General features: G+C 44.6%; 1 protein-coding gene across 1 annotated transcript in view; it reads left to right on the top strand.

The window, feature by feature from the left end:
- Positions 1–2,109: 2,109 nt before the first annotated feature.
- Positions 2,110–25,042, top strand: part of Shc3 (SHC adaptor protein 3) — a 168,116-nt gene continuing 145,183 nt past the window's right edge. The window contains exon 1 of the mRNA XM_076837083.2: positions 2,110–2,595. Within this exon, the coding sequence (XP_076693198.2) occupies positions 2,110–2,595 (486 nt within the window). The remainder of the gene's footprint in view (positions 2,596–25,042) is intronic.

Raw genomic sequence — 25,042 nt, 5'->3', positions numbered from 1 at the left:
GTATCTTTTTTTTTTTTCCTCCTTCTCTCTTTTTTCCCACACTGCCGTGGGATGAAAGATCCCGCCCTTGATTGAAATGGAATCTCCCACTATCGAGCCAGCCTGGGTTGAATGAGTCATCCGCGCGGCCGCTCATTGGCTGGGGCCTCGGGAGCCCAGGGGATTGCCTGGCACCGGCTGCCGGGCCCGGCTCCATTCACAGAAAGGCTGGCTCGCTCGCTGGCCCTTTCATTCACACAAACAGCCTTCCATTCACATTTTGCGGTTTTTGTCTGCTTCTAACGAAGATCAGGGTTTGGGGATGATAGGGCTGCCTGGCTTCAGATTTGAGGGAGACTCTGATGACCATCAGAACCACCTCGGGGGGGTGTGCATCTGCTGTTGCTAGGGGAGCCGGGGGAAGAGGAAAAGGAGCGCCGAGTGGCTGTTGGGCTAGGGCTGCGGCGCAGGAGGAGAGCTGTGGGCACACGTTTCCTGCGCCGGGGCCGCGCGGCCTCTCCGCGCTCCTGCGCCCTAGGGGCCGGCCTCACCCGCGCGCCCGCCCAGCCCGGGGCGGAACTCGAGGCCTCGCAGGCCACACCTGTCCAGGGCCAGGCGTGAGAGGGCTCAGGGTGACCTGAGAGTGAGCTGGAGGTGGATGAATGGGCTGGCACAGAAGTTGCCGGGAACTTTCAGCGTGTCACCGTGGGCCAGGCTATCTTCATGCAGGAGGCCGCCTGGCAGAGGCTACTGAGGAAGGGGTCAGTGGGCCTCAGAGTGGAGGGCAGACCTGGAGGCTGCCAACGTCCTGTGCTTCTCACTGGGAGCAAGGAGGCCTGCACATTTCTTTGCAAGCCTGAGCCCGATTCCTGAAAACCAGGCTTTTCCCCCCTCCCCCTGTGGATTTGATGTGCAGCTGCATTTTTTTTTTTTTCCTCCTGACTGCTGGGCTGCAGGCAGCAACTGAAGGGGACATTGTAATGCACTGGTAGCATTTCTCAGGCATTTTTCCAGGGCTTAAACACATTCAGTTGGAATAAAACTTGAAGCGCAGCCCCCTCTTTTTTTTTGGAATGGATTTCTGGAGCCTGTTGCCACTCATCGAAGAAGCATTTCTTTTTTGGAAGTAGATTTTCAACTTAACCCTGGCTGAGAAAGACTGCTGTAAATGAGCAGGGAAGACCCCCCCTTGGGCGCACTGTGCAGAAGTTCATATGCACATTTTATTGGGGGAGGCACTGCACTGCCACAAAGACGCTCATCATGGCTGCTCTGTTGATTTGAAAAGAAAAAGGAGAAAAAAAAACAAAACCTAGGAAATTGGTATTTTATGTTCACCTGGGGGGTGAATATTCCTTTTTGTTTTCTATTTAAACATTCTCAACTGCTTTCCAAGTCAGAATTCACCAGGATTCGCTGAAGACTTATTCTTAAAAAGCCTTCGTCACATTTTAAGGCATCGCTGTCATACACTTTTAGGGCTCACATAGATGAGCTAAGCAGGGAAGAGAAAAACCTAACATGGAATAATGGGTTTCCGAAAGTTCATTTGATCATTTGAAGGAATTGGATTCACCTTTGGCACAATTGCGGAATGGGGGGTTGGGGAAGTGAAAAATCAAAGGTTGGAAGGAAAAATCTGGGAAGGTAGAAAAAGGAAATTTGAGAATTGATTGGCTCCAGTTGCTGTCAGCGGGTGGATGTCGTTTTTTTTTTTTTTTGGCTTCTTTTTTTTTTTTCCTTTTTTTTTCTTCTTCTACAGGAAGTGATTTGCAGTGCTCACCGAGCCTTTGTTGAGAAGGGTCTCCTCTCAGAGTGAGTCATGCTTTTGCTGTGAGCAGCCCCAAGCAGCTGGGCTCTCCATCACAGGCAACTATGACTTTTGCAAAGCCAACGTTCAACCCCAGGCAGCGGTCTCCCGGGCCGGAGCTGCGCGGCCGCTGCTGTGTTGGCTTTTAATGGTGGGAGTGCGTCGTCCTCTGACTCCGCTCTTCCTCTGCCGAAGCCTGTCCTGGGACCCCAGCTCTTCGTCCCGCTCCCGGGCCAGCGGCTCGCCTGCTATGCGCGGCAGCCCGCGCGGGGGCCGGCACCAGCAGCGCCCGGGCGGATGCGGCGAGCCCACGGAGGGGCATGCTTCCACGCACCAAGTACAACCGCTTCAGGAATGACTCGGTGACATCGGTCGATGACCTTCTGCACAGCCTGTCGGTGAGCGGCGGCGGCGGCGGCGGCAAGGTCTCCGCGGCGCGCGCGACCCCGGAGGCGGCCCCTTATCTGGTGTCCGGCGAAGCCCTGCGCAAGGCGCCCGACGATGGGCCCGGCAGCCTGGGCCACCTGCTTCACAAGGTGTCCCACCTGAAACTCTCCAGCTCCGGCCTCCGCGGCCTGTCGTCTGCCGCCCGGGAGCGGGCGGGCGCGCGGCTCTCGGGCAGCTGCAGCGCGCCCAGCCTGGCCGCCCCGGACGGCAGCGCGCCCCCGGCGCCCCGCGCCCCGGCCGTGAGCATGAGCAGCGCCAAGAAGGGCCGGCCAGGCGACGAGCCGCTGCCCAGGCCCCCCCGGGGGGCGCCGCATGCCAACGACCAGGTGTTGGGACCCGGAGTCACCTATGTCGTCAAGGTGGGTACTGGCGCGGGCCGTCCTGGTGGGGGTCCCGGGGGCCGGGCGGGAGGGCCAGCTGCGGTCAGGCCTCTTCCTGAAGCCCTAGGGTGCGGGGGGGGGGCACCCGTGGCTGTCACGTTAGAGGCGAGGAGATGCGCACTCCATAGAAATCAGTTCGGGAGCGAACTACAAATGCGCCTTTCCCGCATCCATTGGGAAAAGGTTGAAAAAAACGCGTGACCTCACTCTGTCTTGCTTTCCCCTGGGCTCCACCCGGTTGGCAAGCCTTTGCTACCTGGCCGCACCTAATGTCCGGCCAGTGCCCCTTTCGCCATGGGCGCTTATCCGTGGGACCGAGGGTCCGGCCTACTTCGCGCTGCTGAAACACACTTGTTAGACCTGGGCAGTCCCCTGCGGGGATGAGAGTTGCACCGAATGTCACTATTTCCACTGTGTCCTCGCCTGTTGGTGGGGTGGGCAAGAGGTTGCCCACCACAACAACGATCTCCAGTCCCTGGCAGGGCGGGCCAAACGCTGTCTTGCTTTCTAGAAGACGGATTCCACTTTTCTTGTGAGCAAGGTTTTCGTGGGTCTTGCATTCCATATCCAGTGGTTTTGGTTTTCAGCAGAGAAAGGAGAATTTGGGACTATTTTCCCAGTGTCTGTAGCCTTCCATTTAAATGGGCTCAGAGGGGCTGAAGGTGCTGCTACCTGAAGCCACAGGCTGGAAAGGAGTTTTTCTTCCAACACAGAGAATTATAAAAACACGATGTAGTTAATAGATTTTTTTCTTTATGCAAACATGTTGTGTTGTTTAAGGAGCAAATACTCAGCTCAGTTCAATTAATCTGACAAATGCTTATTTCCTCCTGCCTGCTAGGCAGCCGACCAGCAGCCTCCACACCTGGACAGACTTCCCCTGGCCAAGAGGGGAAGACCCAACTTACATTGGATCCAAGACATGTTTTTTTTTTTTTTTTTTTAATTGAAAAAGAACTGAGACACAAATTCTATCCCCACCTGTGTTAATAACATTGCAAGACCAGTGGTGATATCTGTTCTGTAAATACTGGCTGCAGATCCAATCGAACAATCAGCAGAACACATCTTCAGGTAACATGGAGTATCTTGGCAATTCTGGAACAACCACAGTTTCCAAAGAAACAGATTATTGTAAGGGTTATCTTTACCTATATGAAAAGCACTGATAAATAATTTGACTATTGGTGTTTAAGAAAGGGTCCCTTCTTGTTTGAATCTGCATTTTAATTTGACCTGCTTCTTAGCTTCTGAATATGGATTATTATATTTTACCAAAAGGGATAAAGATCAGCATAAAGTATGCACACTTGGTTGAGTTTATCTTAAAAGAAATAAATATTCTTCTTGTATTGCTTGTTTAAAGTACATAAGCAGGGGCCAACCTCACCCCCCCCCAAAAAAAAGCCCCCCACAAAAACCCAAAACCAAACCAAAAAACCTTGACAACTCTGAGGTTAAACTGTAACACTAGAGTGTATTAACGATCTCTAGAGTGTTAGTATAATTGCTATTTTTCAAAAAGACTTACATTTAAAAGACATCAATATATCTTGACAAAGCTTATATGTTGTGTCAAACATAGAGGGTAGTCTTCCAATTGAGGATAATGTCAAACTAAGGCTTTTAAAGTTTTCCTTGAAAAAAGTATCACTCTGCTTAGGGCTTTGATTCTGTGTTAGAATGAAGGCCACTGTCCAATTCTGAAGGTCAGCTGTGGCAAAATAACGATGATCATTCTAAAATAAATCTGCTCTGCTTGGCCATCTTTTGAGTGACCCTCAGTAATGGTATTCCGAGAGTCAGAGGCTGGCTGATCTGTTCAGAGCCTAACTGTGTCCTGTGGGTTACAGTGACCCAGGGGGTACATAGCATGACTAATGAGTGCTGGGTACTGTCCTTGGTTTGCCCCCTTGCTCATCAGCAGCTGTGAACCGCAGGGTCATGTGAACATAAATGCTGGCATTGTCCCTGCTTTCTTGGAGAAGTTCGAAATCACGCAGAAAGGAAATCAGACACTAAAGGACAATTTCATTCCTTGTGCGCATGTTGATTCAAATTATCACATGGCCCTCTGTTGGTGCACATGTGCAAATTCCCACATTGCCCATGTACAGTTAAACCACCAACGTATTTTATTAAAAAATCGTGAAACTGGGAAAAAACCTTTATTTGGGTGTTCCTTACTGATTTGTAAATAGTTCTATTGATATCCTTCCTTTAAATAATTTCTGGTAGATAGAAATGGGCAATCTTTATCATTGACTGGATATCAATTATAAAGTCTAAAGGTCTAGAATTTGAGAAAGGACTTGTTATTCTCTTTGATATATATATTTTTCCTAAATTAAGGAAAGCCCTGGATGGTTTCCAGTTTTCTGGAAAATTCATATATCGGATCATTAGAGACTCTGGCTTCTCAGAAATACCTGATGACAGGTGCTATCAGGATGTTGCACACAGCATGATAATTAGCAAATATTTAAACTTGATTTTCTTACGTAAGAGGAGGACTGAGAAATACAGAAGTCTGGTGGCTTCTGATCATCTAGGAAGCCTCAAAGCATTATATCAGTAATATTAATTAATGAAGAATCAAAATTTAACACTGTAAAAAAATTCCTGAGCAACACTAGAATCCAAAGCTTGTGGCATGTTTAATCTGTCCTTTCTGCTGCCACTGAACTTGCCGTTTATTAACAGCAAGAGGTTATGTACCTGAGGAAGGCTCCAGGTCTGTATTCATGTCAGGGAGTCCCTACCAGCAACACCTTTTTACACATCTGAGTCTAGCTACAACTTGTTTTTTTTTTTTTTTTTTCTTTTCATTTTGGTGACAGAGAAGAATAAGAAAATATGCCTTGGATAGACAGAAAAGAAAAACCCAACAGCAAAGATGAATGAATATTTTCATTAAATTTCTATTTAAAACCTATTTTATATTTGGACCTATAGATGGATAGAAATACAAAAGAATATTGATGATGGTGCTGGGCACCGTAAAAATCTATTGCCCTAAAGTCCAAGGTGGCTAGCATCCCTGTGACCTGCAGCTGTTGTAGGTTTTTGGTAGGTTTGAAGGCAATATGTTGGTTCTCAGGTCTGTGCAGGGAAAACTGAGGAAGGTAAGATAGGTATGCATAGTTTAGGGTGGGTGGAGAGGAGCTCAGTTCTTAAAGAGCCACTAAGCTGTTGTAGAAGAACCATTTGAAGACAAGACTGAGGCTCAAGGCTAAAGACGGAAAGGTGATACTGTATGAGCTGCACTGGGTCAGCCTTTGGCCCCGTGGTAGGTCCCACAAGAAATGTGCCTCCACGGGGCACATCACAGACTTACAGAAAGCTCACAGGGGTAGGGATGTGGCTCACTGGTAGAGCATGTGCTTAGCATGTTGAGGCCCTGAGATCAATGACCAGCATGTGTGCGTGTACACACAATCAGAAGTGACCACATTTAGAACTGACCCAAGTGCTAATGTCAAGAATCAGGAGGCCTAATTTAAGAGCAAGGGTTTAAGGGCACACTGCTCAGAGCTGTAATACTCTTGCCAGCATTTACTGAGCAAGCTGATGATGCCATTCATGAATTTTGGTGACAGCTCTGTCAGACTTCTACAGGTTTTGGTTGGTGGAGTGTCACTCATTACTGAAAATAATCAGCTATCTGTAGGAGATCTTAACCATCAGAAAAGGAGTGAATTACTTCCTGGTATGTGAGACTGTTTCTCACTTTGCATTTTACCATATACTATCTACAGTATGTTCTAGATAAAGAATGTCTACAGTGGGAGGCATTGAACATAGGAATAGCCCACTGAGTGGGTGGATGTTGACCTGAGTGTGTGTGTGTGTGTGTGTGTGTGTGCGCGCCATTACACACTAGAATGGATGTTGGGCATTGGGGTATATGTATATGTAACTGCATTCCCGAATGGATGAGGTGTGTAGGTATATAAATTTACATGGTGAAGTGTGGTGCATGTGGATGTGTAATTGCACATGAGGACGGATGGACTGTGCAGATGTATGAGCAGCTATACCTTGACACTTATAATAAGCTTTTGGACCTACAAATTCATAATGACTAGCTTCTAGTTTGGGTAAAAAACCAAACCGCTTTGTTCCCATTGTGATTTCACTTCCTCCTCCCTTCACTAAAACAATAAGAGTGAGACAATTGTCCCCTGACATGTGCAACAGATGGTGCTTCCCAGTGCTAGGATTGGTGACTTTTCTCAGAATTTCAGAACAGTTACAAAAGTCACCAGCTCAGTTGGAGTAGGGGCAACTAGGCATCTCTGTTTAGACCACTGGATCCCCAACAAGATACCAGGAGCCAAGGACCGGGATTTCATAGTTACCGGCTGTATTGTACTGCTCCATCTCCGTGAGTGGGAAGGTGCTGGGTATACTTCAAGCTTCCTGCCCCACCTGACATGCCCAGAAGGCAGTCACCTACTGCCCTTGGTGAGCTAGCATCTTCTCAGCTCCTGGAACGTGTCTCTGCCTTGGATCAGCCTTTTGTTCTTGCCAGGGCAGACAATGGTAGCTTAGCTGGATCTGTGGCTTCTTTGATCCATTTTTAAAAATATATAGTACCGGGGATTGAACCTGGGAGCACTTAACCACGGAGCCACATTCCCAGCCCTTTTTATATTTTATTTTGAGACAGAGTCTTGCTAAGTTACTTAGGGCCTCACTAAATTGCTGAGGATGGCTTTGAACTTGTGATCTTCCTGACCCAGCCTCCTGAGTTGCTGGGATAACAGATGTGTACCATGCTCGCCCTGCTCCAGAAGTAACCTAGCAAATCCTACTACTGATGGGGAAAATTTGGGTCTTTAGCCATGATTCCAGGCTCCTGGGAGGAACTGTAGTGAAACTTGGAAGCTGCAGAAAAGGAATTTCAATGAGGTTGTTTGAACTGGTGTTTCCCTTGACCATTCGAGTTCCCAGACTCCTGAAACCCTGGTGGCCATGTAAAGAAATCAGACACTCATCAAAACTGAGGCTTCATGAGAAAAGATGTTCAAAGAGCTCATTGTTATAATGTTGCTGAGTTTGGACTTTTTTTTTTTTTTTAGAATTTTAATATTTATTTTTTAGTTTTCAGTGGACACAACATCTTTGTATGTGGTGCTGAGGATCGAACCCGGGCCGCACGCATGCCAGGCGAGCGCGCTACCGATTGAGCCACATCCCTAGCCCAAAAATACTTTTACTATATTTACTTACTTTTTATGTGGTGCTGAGGATCGAACCCAGTGCCTCACGCATGTGAGGCAAGCGCTCTGCCACCGAGCCACAACCCCAGCCTCCTGAGTTTGGACTTTAAGCCATGCTGGAGTGTCATCTGAATTGTGTTTTCCCAAAGCAGAAGGCCTCCGCGTCCTTCCACCCTTCCATCCATTGAATAGGCAGAATAAGAAGCAAAAATTTCATTCCAAATTTTAAGAACTTTAACTCATACCAACTCTTCAAACCCCACGGAACTTGGCCTTCACCCAGCCTCACATGGGCAGGGCTCTCTGCTGAGGTCATTCTGACAAACTCCATCTGATCAAAGTCCATTAAGTATAATTGCTTGGCAGTCTAGAGGGCCCTACGGACAGTCTGTTTAATACTATTGCTTTTTACTTTGCAAAATTAAAACTTTCTATAGCCAACAGCCCAAACAGAAAAAGAAAAACAAAACTAAGAATCAAAACAGGGTTCCAGCTCTGCTGGCAAAGAAGTAGCCCCTGAGGTGGTTGTTAACAGAGGTACTGAATAATCTGGGCTCCTTATGGTTTCCAAAGGACCAAACGAGGGCTCACTGAAAGCATTTACTCTCCAGATAAAACAAGGAAAACATAACTATTTTAAGGGTTTTATTTGGTTGGAAGAGCCAGCCCTTCATGATGACTTACTGCCCGCCTTGGAGATGGGCAAAGTGTAAGTTAGTTAGGAGGGCCTCTGTGCATCCCATCATTCCTGAGAACATGCATTTTCCTATGACTAAATAGAAAAGTAAAAAGCATAGGTGTGTGTCTCCAGGCCTGGGGACCTCCTGCCCGCTTTTAGCTCTCATGCCATGCTTCAGGCTGGCAGAAATAGACCCCCGCCCATGGCAAGCTCATGGTGTAGTTCTGGCAGAGGCCACTAGGGTGTCCTACATCAGATCCCAAAGACCTTTGCTGCCAAGGATTTAGAACATCCCTTTTTGCTTCCTCTTCCTCCCAGAGTTTCAGTTTGGACCCCTTTAGCCTTCCCTAGCCAGAGGCCCCACAGCCAGCTCAGCAGGAGAGGTGCCTAAGAACTGGTAGTGGGAGAAAATGAGTCTTGACCCCTTTTGTTCTGCCATGCCTGACCCTGGAGGAGGGATGAGGGGGGCAGACAGACATTTGTCACAAAACTCTGAATTATTTCTCTAAGGCAGGGCGTTTGCATCTGGTTCTGATGAAGGATCAGGAGGCTGCAGCCCACTGTCACACCCCTGCTCTCCAGAACTCCAGAGGAGCTCTCCAGATCCTAAACCATCTCACACCGATCCTGACCTTTCGCTGGAGGCCCTGTGAGCCTTGTGACATTACTCGTGAGACTTGTGACTTGCCTTGTCAATCATTCTTGCACAAAATTTAAAGATGGGGGTTTTAAAACATGAATACAACACACAAAACATACAAGCAACAAATAGATTGCCCCTTCCTTACCTGGAATTTTACTGTTTGTGGTTTTTGTTACCTCCGGTCAAACTCAGTTTGAAAATACGAATATTTGTCTTGACTCTTTCAAGAGAGAGGAAAACATATTTATATAACTTTTATTATAATTGTTCTTTTTTTTACTACTTATTATTGTTGTTAGTTTCTAACTATAGCTGATGTAAATTAAATTTATCATAGGTTTGTACGTTTCAGGGGAAAGAAAATCTAATTACATACAGATGTAGATTTCAGTACCATCCTTGACCTCAGGCATCCACAGAGGGCTCTGAACTTGTCACACAGTAGAGACTTGGATGGACACTTTGAGGAACTCATGTGTCCTACCTAGTGTCACCACATGAGGAGAAGCCAGGTCAGCAGCAGGACATGCAGTCATCACATACATTAATGATACAAAATCACTATTGGCCACACAGGAGAAGAGGCATGTTTCTGCACCAAGGTGTTTGATCCCTAAAATTGAAACACCATTTTTTTTTCTAATTTGCAAATAATCATAACCATAATAATTTACAGATGCATTTTTTTTTCTCTCAATTTAAAATTTCCTCTTATGGATTTTTTTTTTTTTACAAGACAAGTATTTTGAAGGGTGTTTCTATTTGGCCTTGACCACATTGTAGAACAAATAGTAAATAAATGCTATCAGACTGGGAGGCTCAAGCAGGAGGATTGCAAGTTCAAAGCCAGCCTCAGCAATTTAAGTAACTCAGCGAAACCCTGTCTCAAATAAAAAATAATAAAGGATAGGGATGTGGCTCAGTGGTTAAGTGCCCCCTGGGTTTAATCCCCAGTAACGAAAGAAAAGAGAAAAGAAGAAAAAGAAAGAAAGAAAGAAAGAAAGAAAGAAAGAAAGAAAGAAAGAAAGAAAGGAAAGAAAGAAATTGGAACTGGGAGGGGAAATTTCAGGAAGCTGGGATGAGTTCAGAGGTGGGCAAGGGGTGTGGGGCATCATTTGACCTGGGGTCCCTCCTGCTCCTACATTCCAAGAAGTCTCTATCTACTTCTGACTGTTCCTGTCTTGCAGACTGATGGTGTTGGTGGCCCATGGCCCGTTCACTTCTGTCTAGAGCTGAGCTCTGTAGGGTCTCCTCTGGTTTCAGGGAAGGAGCAACCGCTTTCTAAATGATTATTTCTGAAGTGTTCTGGCTGCTCTATCTAAAGAACTGAGCTGTGGTTTTTCCCCACTGGGAGTTGCAACTCCCGTAATAGATAACAACCCTGTTTGCAAAGTGATTTATGGACTGAGCTGGGGAATAAACCAGAACTCATCAAACAGTGGCCACAGGGACGATCCTGATTTCCCAGGGTGGGCTGCAGCCGCCTCCCTTGCCCCACTCTCTCCCCTGCTGCCCCAGTTCACCATCTGGGTTAGAAGCCCCCAGGGCCGGGTGTGCTGGAGTGTGGCGAATGGCTGGCTCAGTGGAGAACGCAATGAGGATCTGAGGTGTTGCCCAATGCTGTCAGGGGGCAGTGGGAAGAGATGGGCGGTGGTACACCTTTGGAGGTACCCCACATGGACCCGATGGACTCCATCTCCAGGTAGGGACAAGATGCAGCACCATATTGGGAAATGCTGGGTGTTGAGCATTTATGATCTTTGCTTTTTATGTTATTAATAGACATCTTCCTTAAGTCTCTTCCACACTAAAATAGCTTTCTCTTCCTCTTGCCCCCACTTCAGTCTCCCTCCTTCCTTCTTGCACCCCTCCCTTCTGCACTTCACTTCCCGTCCACATCCACATGCACTGATGGCGTCTCCCAACCTGTGGACAGCTTTCTGGAAAGGGCTCACTGGAGTCCCTCGATATGGAATCAGTAGCCTCCTCCCATCTTGTCCAGCCCGACCTCCTTCTCTGCAGCTCCAGATACTGTTGACCCCCACCCTCTCTCTAAAAGACTCCCAGGCTCTGCCTTGAGGTTCTTCTTTGGTTCTTGTGAAAGAAGCACCCAGTTCTTCTCTCGTCTTCCCCTCTCCGACTACTCATCACCGCATTCCTCCAACAATTAATTAATGGATTCTTTAACTCAACAGGTGTTTATTGAGCTTCTACTCCGGGGGTAGCTGTGTTAGGAGTTGGGGATAAAGTGGTGGATTAGATGTACTTCTGGTGCTCTTGGTGCTGGTGAGGGAGGCAGAGGAGAGGCAATGCGAGGGACCATGCTGGTCATGGTGACATGGAAATCAAAATGGCTCTCCCAGGAGATGATGTTAAACGGAGACTTAAATGTTGGGTGGAACATTCTGGAAGGTGGGCGCAATATGTGTGGGTAAGTGTCAGGCCTGGGCCTGAGTGGGGCCGTTCTAGGGGAGGAGATAGAAATAGAGGCTGGCTGTGTGGGTGGAGAGCTAGAGGAGGAGAGAGGCCAGGCCGGCCCTGCAGCCCTCTGGACCTGCAGAGTGGAAGACAGATGGTTCCATCTTCTATATGGAGAACCACTGGAAAGGATGGAATGAGAGTAGAGGCCATTAGGTGATAATTAGGAGAGATGATGGCAGCTGGACCAGCGTCAAAGGCTACAGGTGCGTGTGCATGTCAGATCTCCACCGGTGACTGGGCACCACTATTTCCTGGGCCTCGTTTGCCCTTCTCAATGCTTATAATTGTATTTCTCCAAGAGCCAGTTTGATATATTTATTTGCTGTTTAAATTTCCAGGGTGTGCATGCACATGCGCGCACACACACACACACACACACACACACACACACGCACACACACGCGTGCGCACACACACACACCCCACACAACTTCTTCTTTTCCTTTCCTTATTCCTTTCTGGTATTCAAAGCGAAACATTTGACCTGTATTGTCCTGCGACTTCTCTTTTCACTTAACATGCCTTGGGGAACTTTAGATGTTCGTACCTACAATTGTGTTTCCTCTGTTTTTGGTATGCACTTCACTTTCAAATTATGGTTGGGCTAAAATTTATTCCAACAGTTCCCTATTAGACACAAAGATCATTTATCATTTCTTACAATAATACAATAGTGCACATTCTTCCGTATTCATTTCTCCACTTAGGGAAATATTTTCTGCCTGTGTGCACAATAAGTTTTAGCTAATATCAGTCCTTTCCTGCTTTGATTGCCTTGGCTGGAGTCTCGAGTACAATGATGAATTCTATTGATGGAGGTTAATTTCTTGCTTCTGGTTACAAAGCGAATCCTTCTGTATTCAACCATAAAAGAGGAGATTTGCTATTATATACACTTTTTACAAATTAGAATTTTTTTCGGTGATTCTTGTTTTTATAATTAAAAACATCTGAAATAGTTGTGGAATTCTATCTTTTTTTTTCAGCATCTAGTAAGATAAACATGCATTTTTTACCTTTTTCTGTTAATGTGGTGAATTATTTGTCTTTCTTAAGGTTCATATTTGCCATCTCATCTTTCTCATTTAAATAAAAGCTCTCAGTTTCCTTGCTTTCAGAATTCATTCCAAATTCCTTAATAGGAGTGTGAAAACTTTCAGTTTGGCCTCATTTTAATTCTTGAACCTCAACTCTTGTCTCTTGTCCCCCGGTACTTCAACAGCATTCTTCCCAGACTCTTGTACCTCTGGATTTAGCTCAAACTCTTCCCTGCTGGGCCCTTCTCTCCATCCCACCTTGATCTAAGACAATACTCTTTAGCCTTTAAGACTCAGTCCAAATCAGCAACTGCCTTTCCTACCTGTGTCATGTAGCTTCTCAGGGGCTCCTTGTTCAGGCTCTCCACAGCTTCACGTATTTTCTTTGTAGTCATCACATAAACATCTACTGTGAGTGAGAGTCTCTGCCAAATGCCTGGTGCCAGGGTCCTGAGAACCTCCGGTGAATCAAAAGGTCATGGTGAAAGACCACGAGTTCTATGCTTTATTCTGAGTATTGGTGTCCCCCCAAATTCCTATGTTGAAATCCTAGCCCTCAGGTGATGGTTTTAGGAGTTGGGACTTTTCATAAGTATTTAGGCATGAGGCATGGGAGGAATGGATGCCCTTGTAAAAGGGTCTCGGGGAGCCCTCTCATTCTCTTTTTTGCCATGTGAGCACGGGTGTCTGCACGCTTGGAAGAGGGCCTTGACCACACCCTGGATCTGCTGGCACCTTGGCTTTGGGCTGCCAGCCCCCAGAACTCTGAGAAAATGTTTGTTGTTAAAGCTACCAGCCTATGGTATACTTGTTATAGCAGCCTGAGCCAACCAAGACATGCTGTAAGGCCATGGATTATGGGAAAGGTGGTCAGTCAGTTCTCTGAGTATGTTTTTAGAGTATCCGAGACAGGTGCTATATAAACAAAAGAGATTTATTTTGGCTCATGGTTCTGGAGACTAGAAAGTCCAAGCTTGAGAAGCACACCCCATGAGGGCCTTGCGCTCCTTAACCCATGGCAGAAAGCAGAAAGGCAAGAAGGAACAGATGCAGAGAGGCCTAACCCGGGGGCAGTCTTCTTTCCAGCCACTCACTCTCATGGTGCGTGTGAAGGTGAGAACTAGCCCACTCTTCACCGATGGCATTCCTGAAGGTTCCATGTCCATGACTCCTGCACCTCCCCATTGGGTGACGTGAGTATCCAAGGGGACAGCCATATTCTAACCGTAACAGGAAGCTCTCCCTGACAAACAGGTCATCTCTGAGGACAGAGGAATAGAGAGGTGGCTGCAGGGCACTGGGGAATGTGACAGATCAAAAATGGTCGGTGGAGAAATTCCCGTAAGGACTTATTTCGACTGTAGAAGGCAACTCCAGAGAGCACATTTTGAACTCTGTTCTCTTTGCGGATTCCTTGACCTTATTCCTCAACGGGCCTGCATGCCTGCCCGGCCCACCCCAAGACTTTGCAGGCTGTTCCCTCGGATGGGAAACGTAATTAGCAGACCCATGAATTCTGCACCCTGCCATCCTTCTTTTTTTTGGTTAACCCCAGGAGAGTTTGAGTAAGAGGGTCAACTTTAATGAGAGCCACGAGAGATCCTTATTATGTTAAAATTCTCTACAGCCAGGATTTTTCCAAACAGAAAGCCAAACTCCTTAATGCCACCACGTGGACCCAGCTCTAATTAAAGCACGTGAATTTATAAAAAGGAAATGGGAGAAATAAATGGACCAACCAATCTTTTTTATGGGTTCAATTGTGTGCCTTGCCTTGTGGAAGGGATGGTGGGTGGTAAAAGAGGTACAGGGTGATTTTCTAAAACGGACTGCCATCTAATTAAACAGAAAAAGCTGCCCCATTTTAACAAGGAAAAAACAACAACAACAATAAGAACAAGAACCCTGTGTTCCAAAAGGGGCCGATTTCGTGGTAAGAGGTCAGTGGTGGGGGGTGACCAGGAAAGTCCTGGCGGAGGAGGAGAGGAGGCGGGATGTATGCAGGGTCCTGAAGGACTCTTCAAATCAGGGCGGTGGAGGGGTGGAGGGTGTCCGGCAGGAGCTCATGAGGAGCTCTCTGGAGGCCAGAGTGAGCAGTGTCTGCTGGGGGGACGGGGAAGGCCCTCTGCTGCAGACTGACTGTCCTTGGAGGGAGCCAGCCCTCGGTGTGAGTTGTCACTTGCTCCTAACATGGACTGTGGCCTCTCAGAGCTGGAATACACCCAGCCAGGGCTGGAATCTGGCTCCAATTCCTTTGATGATGTTGAAAAGAGTCAGCATCAGGATTCTCAGGTCATTAGGCCCCATGCTTGCTGACCTTCCTTCGTCTGGCTGAAACTGGCCCTCTGGAGCCCCGGACTCCTTCCTCACCAGATAACAATCTTCAGTGTAGCTGAAGATGTATTTTCCCTTTTCTCTTCCCCAAGCTAAACATTTCTCATTCCTTCAATAGTGATTCCACTATATTTGGGATTCTCTTATCTGTTTACATTCTAGTCTGTGAATTAAATTCAAGAGACCCTACTTGGAGTAAAGAATATGGTGGAATTGCAGTTTTGGCCAGGGTTGGTGTATATTTTATTTTAAGAACTCTGGTCCTGTCTGAAGAATATTTCTGGTCTTTAGTTCCTATGTTTGCATGACGGAGCTATAACTTCATCTTTATCTAAGATACTGCTACTCTTTTTTTCAGGAAAGGATGATTGGATGATCAAGCTTACTTTATGACTTTTCAAAAAATCTGCAAGCAGAGTTATTGGTGATTTCCAAAGTCAGACTTTTTTTTTTTTGTTTGTTTGTTTAATCAAAAAGCTCACTATAGACTCCCTGTGCCCTCCTCCCTCAGCCCCACGGCCACTTCACAACTGTGAATCTCTACCCGTCAGCCCCCTATCAACTGAGAAGGCCAGTTGAATGGTGACTGGAAATTACATCACCCATCAAACAAAGCGAATGGATCACTGTAGAATAGTAGAATAAATCCAGGTGTATTTACACCATGGGACGGTAGGCAGCCATGTAAGGAAGTGAATTAGAATCCCATTACAGTTAGTTTGAAAAGATTTCCACAGGGCAGTGTTAGTTGACAAGAGCTTGATGCTGCAAAGCATGTGCAGTAGGAATCCATTCTTGTCTCACAACGACAAAAATAAATGTATATTCCTACAATTATAGTTGGAGACTTTAACAGCCCACTCTCAGCAATTGCTAGGCAGAAAATCAGCAAGGACCTATCAAAACTAAAAGCAGAATCAACTAACAGGATCTAGCAGATATACATAGAGCATTCCATGAAACCACAGCAGAACAAACATTGTCACACGATCATGACACACTCACCAAGGAACATTCACAATGAGCAAGGTTTGTTTCCCATAAACATTCTTTGCACGTGCCCATGACACATTCATCAAAGTATACCACGTCTTTCGCTGTAAAACAAATCTAACCAAATTTAAAAGAATGAACATCCTACAGCCTAAGCGCTCTGGACATAATGGAATTGCATTAAAATGGAATTAAATTAGAAATCAGTACTAGAAAGACAACAGGGAAGTCTTCAGATGCTTAGGAATTAAATAATGTGTGTAGATAATCTATGGGACAAAGGAGAAATTTCCAAGGAAATTAAAAAAATGCAAAGAATTAAGTAGAAAGAAAACTACAACAGATCAAAATATGGGGGGCACAGCTAGAACAGTGGGGAGAAGGAAATTGATAGCCCCAAATGCTTCCATCAGAAGAGAGAAAAATTCTCCACCAATAATCTAATTGTCTCTAGAAACTAAAGAAGAGTAAAAGCAAACTGAAGGAAGGAAATAACCAAGATAAAAACATAGGTCAATGAAATTAAAAATGGCAAATGAATGGGGTCAAATAAATCAACCCCAAATCGGATTCTTAAAAAAAAAAAATCAATAAAATTGAAAAACCTAGCAAGATCCACACAGATAGAAAGACTTAAGATACAAATCATTAATAGCAGGAATGATACAAATCACTAATAGCTGGAATGAAATAGGAGGTATCTCAACAGACTCTGCAACCATTAAAAAGATATTAAGGGAATACTAGGAACGTCATTATGCTCATAAATTCAACAACTTAAGACAAAGTGGATCAATTCCTTTAAAACCACAAACTATCCCATATCAACCAAGATGAAAGAGACAACTAGAACAACTCCACGATCATTAAAGACATCGAGTTAGCAATTAGAAAGCTCTCCAACAAGAAGTCCCCAGACCCAGAGAGTTTCACTGGAGAATTTTACTAACCATTTAAGGAATTAAAACTCCTTTTACTTAATCTGTTCTAGCAAATAAAAGAGGGAACACTTCCCGGTTCATTTTATGAAAGTGGTTTTACTCTGATAGTAAAACTAGACAAGCCAGTACTAAGGGTTGGGGAGTGGGGTGGCAAGACAGAAAGTGAGAGAGAGAGAGAGAGAGAGAGAGAGAGAGAGAGAGAGAGAGAGAAAGAGAAAGAGAGAGAGAGAGAGAGAGAGAGAGAGAGAGAGAGAGAGAGAGAGAAAATCACAGGGTAACATCTTTCACAAACAAATTTTTTAACGAAATATTAGCAAATAAAATCTGCAATATCTACAAACCATTAGATGTCATAACCAAGTAGGATTTATTCCAGGTATTCAAAATTTGTCCAACATTTGAAAATCCAGCAATAGAATTAGTTGCTCAATAAGAAAAATCATATGATCATATCAATTAAAGCAGAAAAAATATTTACCAAGTACAATGCCCATTCATCATAGGAGTCCTCAGCAAACTAAGAGTAAGCGGAAGTTCCTCAACTTGATAAAAAGGACTTACCAAACCATACAGCCAAAGAGTGCACTTACCAAGGAAAGACAGAATGCTTTCTGGGAACAAGGGGTATGCTCTTACCATTCTGATTCAACATGACACTTAAAGTTTTAGCCACTGCAATAAAGCATGAAAAAGAAGTACAAGATAAACAGATTGGTTAATAAGAAACAAATGACATGATTGTCTAGTAGAAAATTCTAAAGAATCTATAAAACAATTCTTATTTAAAATTCTATTTGTTCTTATTAGTTATAGACAGTAGAATGTATTTGACAGACTTATATATATATAAAATATGAGTGTAACTTCCCATTCTTCTGGTTGTACATGATGTAAAATTACATTGGTCGTGTAGTCATATACACACATAGAAAAGTAATGTTCCATTCATTCTACTATCTTTCCTATTCCCATTCCCCCCCTTCCCTTCATTCCCCTTTGTCTAATCCATAGTACTTCTGATCTTCCCTACCCACCCCCATTTTTGTAATTTAGCATCCACATATCAGAGAAATCATTTTGCCTTTAGTTCTTTGGGATTGGCTACAATTCTTAAAAGTCTAATAAGTAAGTTTAGCAAAGTTATAGGATCCAAGATGCTTACACACAAGTAATCCCATTTCTGAAGCCTCAAAGTGAACATGTAGAAATTAAAATTGCTGTACACTATTTGCAGACACACTAGAAAAGAAAAATATTTAATTAAACCCAACACAACGTGTAAAGGGTGTGTTTCCTGAAAAATGTTAAGCTGATGAAAAAATGATGTGAGTAAGTAGAGACAAGTACCATGTTGTTAGACTAAGACTCAAAATAGAAGAGATATTAATTCTCCTCAAATTAAACTATTATTTTAATTCAATTCCTATCACAATTCCCACAAGGAATTTTATAGACATGGAAAAATTTTGTTTTAAAATTCATGTGGAAAGCATAGACCCCAGAATATCTAGAACATCTTAAAATGTGTGGTAGGGTGGAGGGAGAAACACAGATCAAGGGAACAGGATAAAGAATCCTAAAGTAGATCTGAGCAAATATGGGACAGCTGATTACTGACAAAGATTGAAGCCACTCAACAGAGGAGGGGTCGCCTCTTCAACAAGTTGTTCCAGAGCAAGTGACATTGATGGCAAAAAATAGATCTTGACCTAAACCTCATGCCTTATGTGAAAATCGACTCAAAATGAACGATAGGCTTAAATGTAAAGTGCAAATTATAAAACTAGTAAAAAACACAAGAGGACATTTTTGAGATTCAGGACTGGTTCAAGAGTCGTTTGACTTGACATCAAAGGACAGTCCTTAGAAGGGCAAAGTACCTTGATTTATACCCAAAGGATCTAAAATCAGATACTATAGTTAACGCAGCCACGTCAATGTTTATAGCAGCTTCAGTTCACGATAGCTAAACTATGGAACCCACCTAGGTGTCCCTCAAGATGAGTGGATAAAGAAAATGTGGTATATATACTCAATGGAATATCACTCAGCTTTCAAGGAGAGTGAAATTATGGCATTTGCCAGTAAATGGTTGGAGTTGGAGACTATCATGCTAAGCAAAATAGCCAATCCCACAAAATCAAAGGCCGGATATCTGCTATAATATGCAGATGCTAATAAGGCAGGGGGAACACAGAGGAACAGTATTACCTCAGATTAGGTAGAGGGAAGTGATGGGGGGCAGGGGATAGGAAAGATAGTAGAATGAAGCAGACATTATTACTGTATGTATATATGTGACGGCATGACCAATGATTCTGCAACATGTACACTCAGAAAAATGAGGAATTATATCCCATCTACATATGATATATCAAAGTGCATAAATGCATTCTACTGTCATGTATGACTAATTAAAACAAATAAAAAATTAAATATTAAAAAAAGGACAAAGTGACAAATTGGATCTTGTCAGAAGTTATAAACACATGTTCTACAAAGACCCGGTTAAGTGGGTGAAAAGAAAAACTACAAAGTGAGGGAAAATATTTGCAAACCACATGTCCAACAAAGCACTAGTATCTAGAATCTATAAAACTCTCAAAAAGTCAGTAATGAAAACAATATGAAACAGTCATAAATTATAAATTAAGAGACAATAATAAGAAATAAGCAATAAAAGTAGTACTAAAGCATAAAGAATCCGATGAGCAATTAGACAAAAGACCTGGAAGCTATTTCACCACAGGGCAAATATACTCATGAAAACATGTTTAACATCATCAGCCATAAGGGAAATGCAAATTAATGCTACAGAAAGATATCATTGCACACCAAGAAGAATGTTTTTTTAAAAAATAACAATATTAGAAAATGCTGGCAAGGTGGTGGAGAAAATAGATCATGCACTACTCATGAGGACCTAAACTGGCATGGCCACCCTGGAAACAGCGTGGCTTCTTAGGGTGACACCTCGGGGCCCAATGACATCCAGGACAAACATGGTACCGCAGTGTAGTAGTTTTCTGTTGCCGATTTAAGAAGGTACTACAAAGCAGCTTAAAACAACAGCAGTTTATTGTCTTACAATTCTGAAAGTTTGCAGGGCTAAAATCAAGCGCTCCAGAGGAGAATCCACGTCTTGTGTTGTTCAGCTTCTAAGGTCGCGGCTGCAAGTGCTCCTTGAACTGTGACCATGTTGCGCCAGGCTTTGCCTCCACGGTCACATTGCCCTTTTCTCATCTGTGACCAAGGTTTCCTCTGCCTCCCTCTTACAAGGTCACTTGTGGTAACAAGCTTGATGTTCCGGAGCAATCTCTCCTTTTCGAGATCCTTGGTCATGGAGTCCCTTTGCCATAAAAAATCACATTTACAGGTTCCAGGGATTAGGACCTCAATATTTTCCTCCCTCCACAGGAAATTTCTTTAAAAACTAAAAATGCAACTGCTGTATGAACCAGCAATTTCACTCTTGGGCATTTAGCTCAGAGGTGGGATACTTCATGTGCCTGCAAAACCTGCACATAGCAGTTCCTTGCAGCTTTATTCATAACAGCTTAAAACCAAAACAGCAGAGATGTCCTTCAAAGAGTGGACGTTTAAACAAGCATACCATGGAAGGGAATCATTGATACACAGAACATTCTGGATGACTCTCCATAGAATCACACTGAATGAAGACAGCCATTACTCAAAGTTGATAGGCTGCCATTACTCCACGTACTTAACTTTCTTGAAATGACAAAATGATAGCAATAGAAAAGAGATAAATGGTGTCAGAGGTTAAACACGGGTGTGTGTGTGTGTGTGTGTGTGTGTGTGTGTGTGCGTACCAGGAGGGAGGTGGGCGTGGCCACAAAGGGGCAAGGTGAGGGACCCCTGTGTCGATGGAGCTGTTCTGTATGTGATGTGTCTTACCAGTGTCCTCCCTGTGATACTATGATAGAGTTTTGAAGGATGTTATCATTGGGGAAAACTGGGGATCTTTCCAAATTATTTCTCACAACTTCATGTAAATGTTCTATGATCTCAAAACTTAAAGTTTACTTTAGAAAGTGTGTGTGTGTGTGTGTGTGTGTGTGTGTGTGTGTGTGTATACCTCCATCCTTGCAAGGTTATAGGATCATGGAGAAATAGAGAGACACACCCTATTGGGTATTTGTTGTTGCATGAGAAATTAATAGTCAGTAGCTTAAAAGTTTTGTTGTTAAGTTCTGACTTGGAGTCTTTCCTGAGGTTGTCAGATGTCAGCTGCATTTGAAGGCTTGCTGCAGTTGGAGGAGCCGTCTCAGGATGGTCCACTCGAGGGCTGCTGATGGGTACTGGCTGTAGGCAGGAGGTCTCAGTCCCCTCTCAATTCTTCCAGGTCTCTTCCACAGGGCTGCTTGAATGTCCCTATGACATGGTGGATGGCCTGCCCAAAAAGTGAGCAGTGATCAAGGTAGTAATATTTTTTTATGACCTGTTCTTAGAAATGACACTTTTGCATCATTCTGTTGGACACATTGGTCATCCGCATTCATGCGTTTTAGACTGGAAAGAACCCCACAAAGACTATGGATGAGAATAAGAATCATCCCCATTGACGAGGAAAAATGAAATTTGAAAGTTGAATAGAAAAAAAGTTCCTGTACAAAGAGGCAGATGAGCTGGGCTGCCCAACCTGGACATGAATTAGTTTATTGTGCAGTTATATAGCGTGACCCTCAGATGCCAGTGTCGAGTTATCCAGAGCTGGGCTGACGGTCAGTAGGGATTTAGGAGGGAGAAACCTAAGGCAAGGGGTGGTGGTATGTGTGAAGGTGACCCAATGCAGAGGCAGAAAGATGATGATTTGTAAATGAGTTGTGCTTCAGGGGTCGATATGAGGAAAGAGTCTGCAGCTTTTTCAGCATAGCTATTCAGGGTGGCTCAGGGGTACCCAGAACAAGTCTAGCAAGCTGGCTGGTGGCTGCAAGACCGTGCTGACATTGTAAGAGATTTAGCATGAAGCAGTCCCATGAGATCCAGGAGACGCACAAGCTTCCTGTAAAGAGGTATTTTGAAAACCATGAGTTGGAGTGCAGTGGACCAGAAGGAGGGTACTGAGACCCCTAATACACCACTGTGGCTCAGGCTTCAGAGACGACTGGCCCTATTCTTGGTCATTTCAGCCAGGTCCTGGCACGAGTGGTGGTTCATTAGAAGTGAGAAGGGAAGAAGAATGTGGTCTTAAGGGCCAGTGTCTCAGGGCACAACACAAGCCACGTTTCAGATATGGTCTGATCCAGCTGGGTGCAGTGGCCTGTGCCTACCGTCCTAGCTGCACTGGGGGCTGCGGCAGGAGCATCACTTGGACTCAGGAGTTTGAAGCCAGACTGGGTAACATGGTGAGAGCCCATCTCAAAACCAAAGTATTCTGGGACAGATTCCAAGTCAATGACTGGGGTCCAAGAAACGACAACCGATGATGGTCCTTGTAACCACAAGCCGAATGGAAACACTGGCTATTGGCCCTGGCTTCAGCTGCCCAGAGAAGAGCTTCTCCGGCCATACTGGGGCACTCTTGCCTAACGACCTCTTTATTGGGAGGTTGGGGAAAGCCAGTGCTCATGGGGAGGGAAGGAGTTTTCTAAGACTAAGCAGTCAGGTTCATGTCAGAGTGAGAATGGAAAGACCGTAGAACAAAACCTCCTTTGCACATTAGCTGGAATGTGGCTTTTGCTGGGCATGCATAGGTGTCTTTGGACTATTTCTTCACCTTTGTCCTTTGACTCTGGCTAGCGGATGCGGTATGTTGCACTGCCATGATTCTTCAGAAGAAATCCAGCACAGTGGTTTACTTTTAACCAAACCCCAGCAACACTTCCTCTCTGAGTCAGCTTCCTCGTCGTAATGAGACCGATGACACACGCCACCGGCCAGTGTTCATAAAGGCTTCCTGGTTCTTTTGATGAACCCCTATATGGCATTTATATTAATACAATTTTCTCTGTGAAATAAAAGATTAGAGTTGTCACACTTACCGAGGAAGCAGATGTGGGAAAAGGATGTAGCTAAATGACTAGTTTTCTTCCCTGAATTAACTGGGTGGGAGTTGGAGAAAGTCCGGCAGAGGAGGCAGGAAAACTGAGAGTGAGTCGGTGGGTTGGCTCTTCTTTCCACACCCAGCCCCCTTATCCCCAAAGGGCTGTCCCCGGGAGCTCCTTTCACATGCATCTGTTTGTGGCCATGCTAAGAAAGATCAGAAAGGTTGAGAGAGGCGGCTTCACCCTCGACCACAGGTGCCCAGCTCTCTGCACCACTGGGCAGCTTCACTTCATTCTCATTTTCACCTCCTGGGATGAAGATTGCTGCATGGAAATGTCCTGGAGTCTCAAGTACCTTCTTTATCAAATGGGGTCAACCATAGCACTGTCTTTACAGGGTCATCAGGAGGAATGACAATGACGGGAGAGCCCTGTGAAGGACCTGGCAGGTGGCAGACACGCTCGCTCTCTGAACCATCCCTGGTCCCATTCAATCCTGAGTGTGCCTCCCGCCCCCCCGCACCAAAGCCCCATGAGTCAGGTCAGCCTCTGCCTGTAGTTAAGGAAGTTGATTATTCATGACACTTTACTTAAGAGAGAATGACTTGTATGTCACAGGATAGTGACTCCTGCCGTGTGTCAGCCTTCCAAAGTGTGTGAAATCCATTCTGCAGGACAAGCTGGGGTGCAGAGGAGGTGGAGAGCTGACGGGGTGGAAGGTGGAAGTGGCCGAGTGTCCTTCCTGGCCCAGATCATGGGTTCTCCTCTTCACAGATTCAGCAAGTGAGTTTTGGGGGTCATGGCAGTAACAGCATGAGCCTGTCGTGGAGGACAGAGGACAAAGTGATACCCATGATCGTTTTGAAGTCCTTTAGATGGGAGCAGCGTGGACAGAAGGACAGCCCTCAGGGGTGGGTGGTGTCTGGGTGTCAAAGTCTCCGGAATTCTATAATTTCTCATTTTTCTGAGTGTGTATGTTGCAGAATCATATTGGTCCTGCGGTCACCTATATACATACAGATCACCAACCTCTGCTACCATATAAACAGGGCCTCGGAAAACATTTATTACAATATCAAGTTATTCTGGGTGAATTTATTATGAGTGATTTCCATTTTTTAATACTTGTTTGTAGCTTCCAAAGTTTCTTGCCATTCCTAGGGCTCTCTTCCAAGAAATGACCTTTCGTTCTTTTTCATTGAATACAACATACACGGTAGACCATGAAACCTTAAAAACTGAGCTCTATGAGCACATGTAGCTTCACAACACGTCCAAGCAAACACCATCTGCCTAGATCTAAAGCATGTTCCTAGAGTCCCCAGAAGCTTTTTAAAAATATCTTCCAGAATATTCTGACTCTTCTGCCACCATTGATTAGTTTATGAAGATGACGTTTTAAATAAAAAATGACTAACAATACTGGTGGAATGATACTATTAAGTGTGGGAAATTACTCTAGGGCAGATAGAAACTTTTAGACAAATTCAAGACTATTATTTAGAGGAAACTTTTAAATACATAGCTGATGACACAAAATGCTATATGATATAGATTAGATGAATTAATTCATCAAATTCAAAGTTTTCTTTTTTCTCAAAAGTTTATAAACATTCCTACCAATCTTAACTTGAGCATCACTCAGTCAAGTGGTTATGGAACTTGATTATTTTGGTCATAACATCAGATAAACACATCCGATTATATAAGCTGGAGAATAGGCAGTGACTGACTGAAAGTCGTGAGAAGGTGCTGTCAGATACATGTGTTAGACCATTGTGCTGGACTCCCTAGATGGTGGGATGTGGGTGTTGGGGGTATCTGCGGTGGATCCACTATGATGTCAACCCACAACTAACTTCATCAATTCTAAAGGATTTTTTTTCAAACCTAAGTATTAAGAACAGAATTTTGCTTGAATTTTAAAATTGCTATGTGTTCTGAAAATCAATTTCATTTGACCTCTGTCTTATAGAGTGGGTGATAGCACTGACCCACAGCCAGGCCCACTGGACACCAGAGGGAGAGGAAGAACAAACCATAGGGTCTGGATAAAAGAGGAAACTCATGGGGCTTGCGGGTCCC

The sequence above is a fragment of the Callospermophilus lateralis genome, chromosome 17 (genome assembly GCF_048772815.1).
Source record: "Callospermophilus lateralis isolate mCalLat2 chromosome 17, mCalLat2.hap1, whole genome shotgun sequence".
Classification (NCBI taxonomy): domain Eukaryota; kingdom Metazoa; phylum Chordata; class Mammalia; order Rodentia; family Sciuridae; genus Callospermophilus; species Callospermophilus lateralis.
This window is presented reverse-complemented; position numbering and strand designations above follow the sequence as displayed.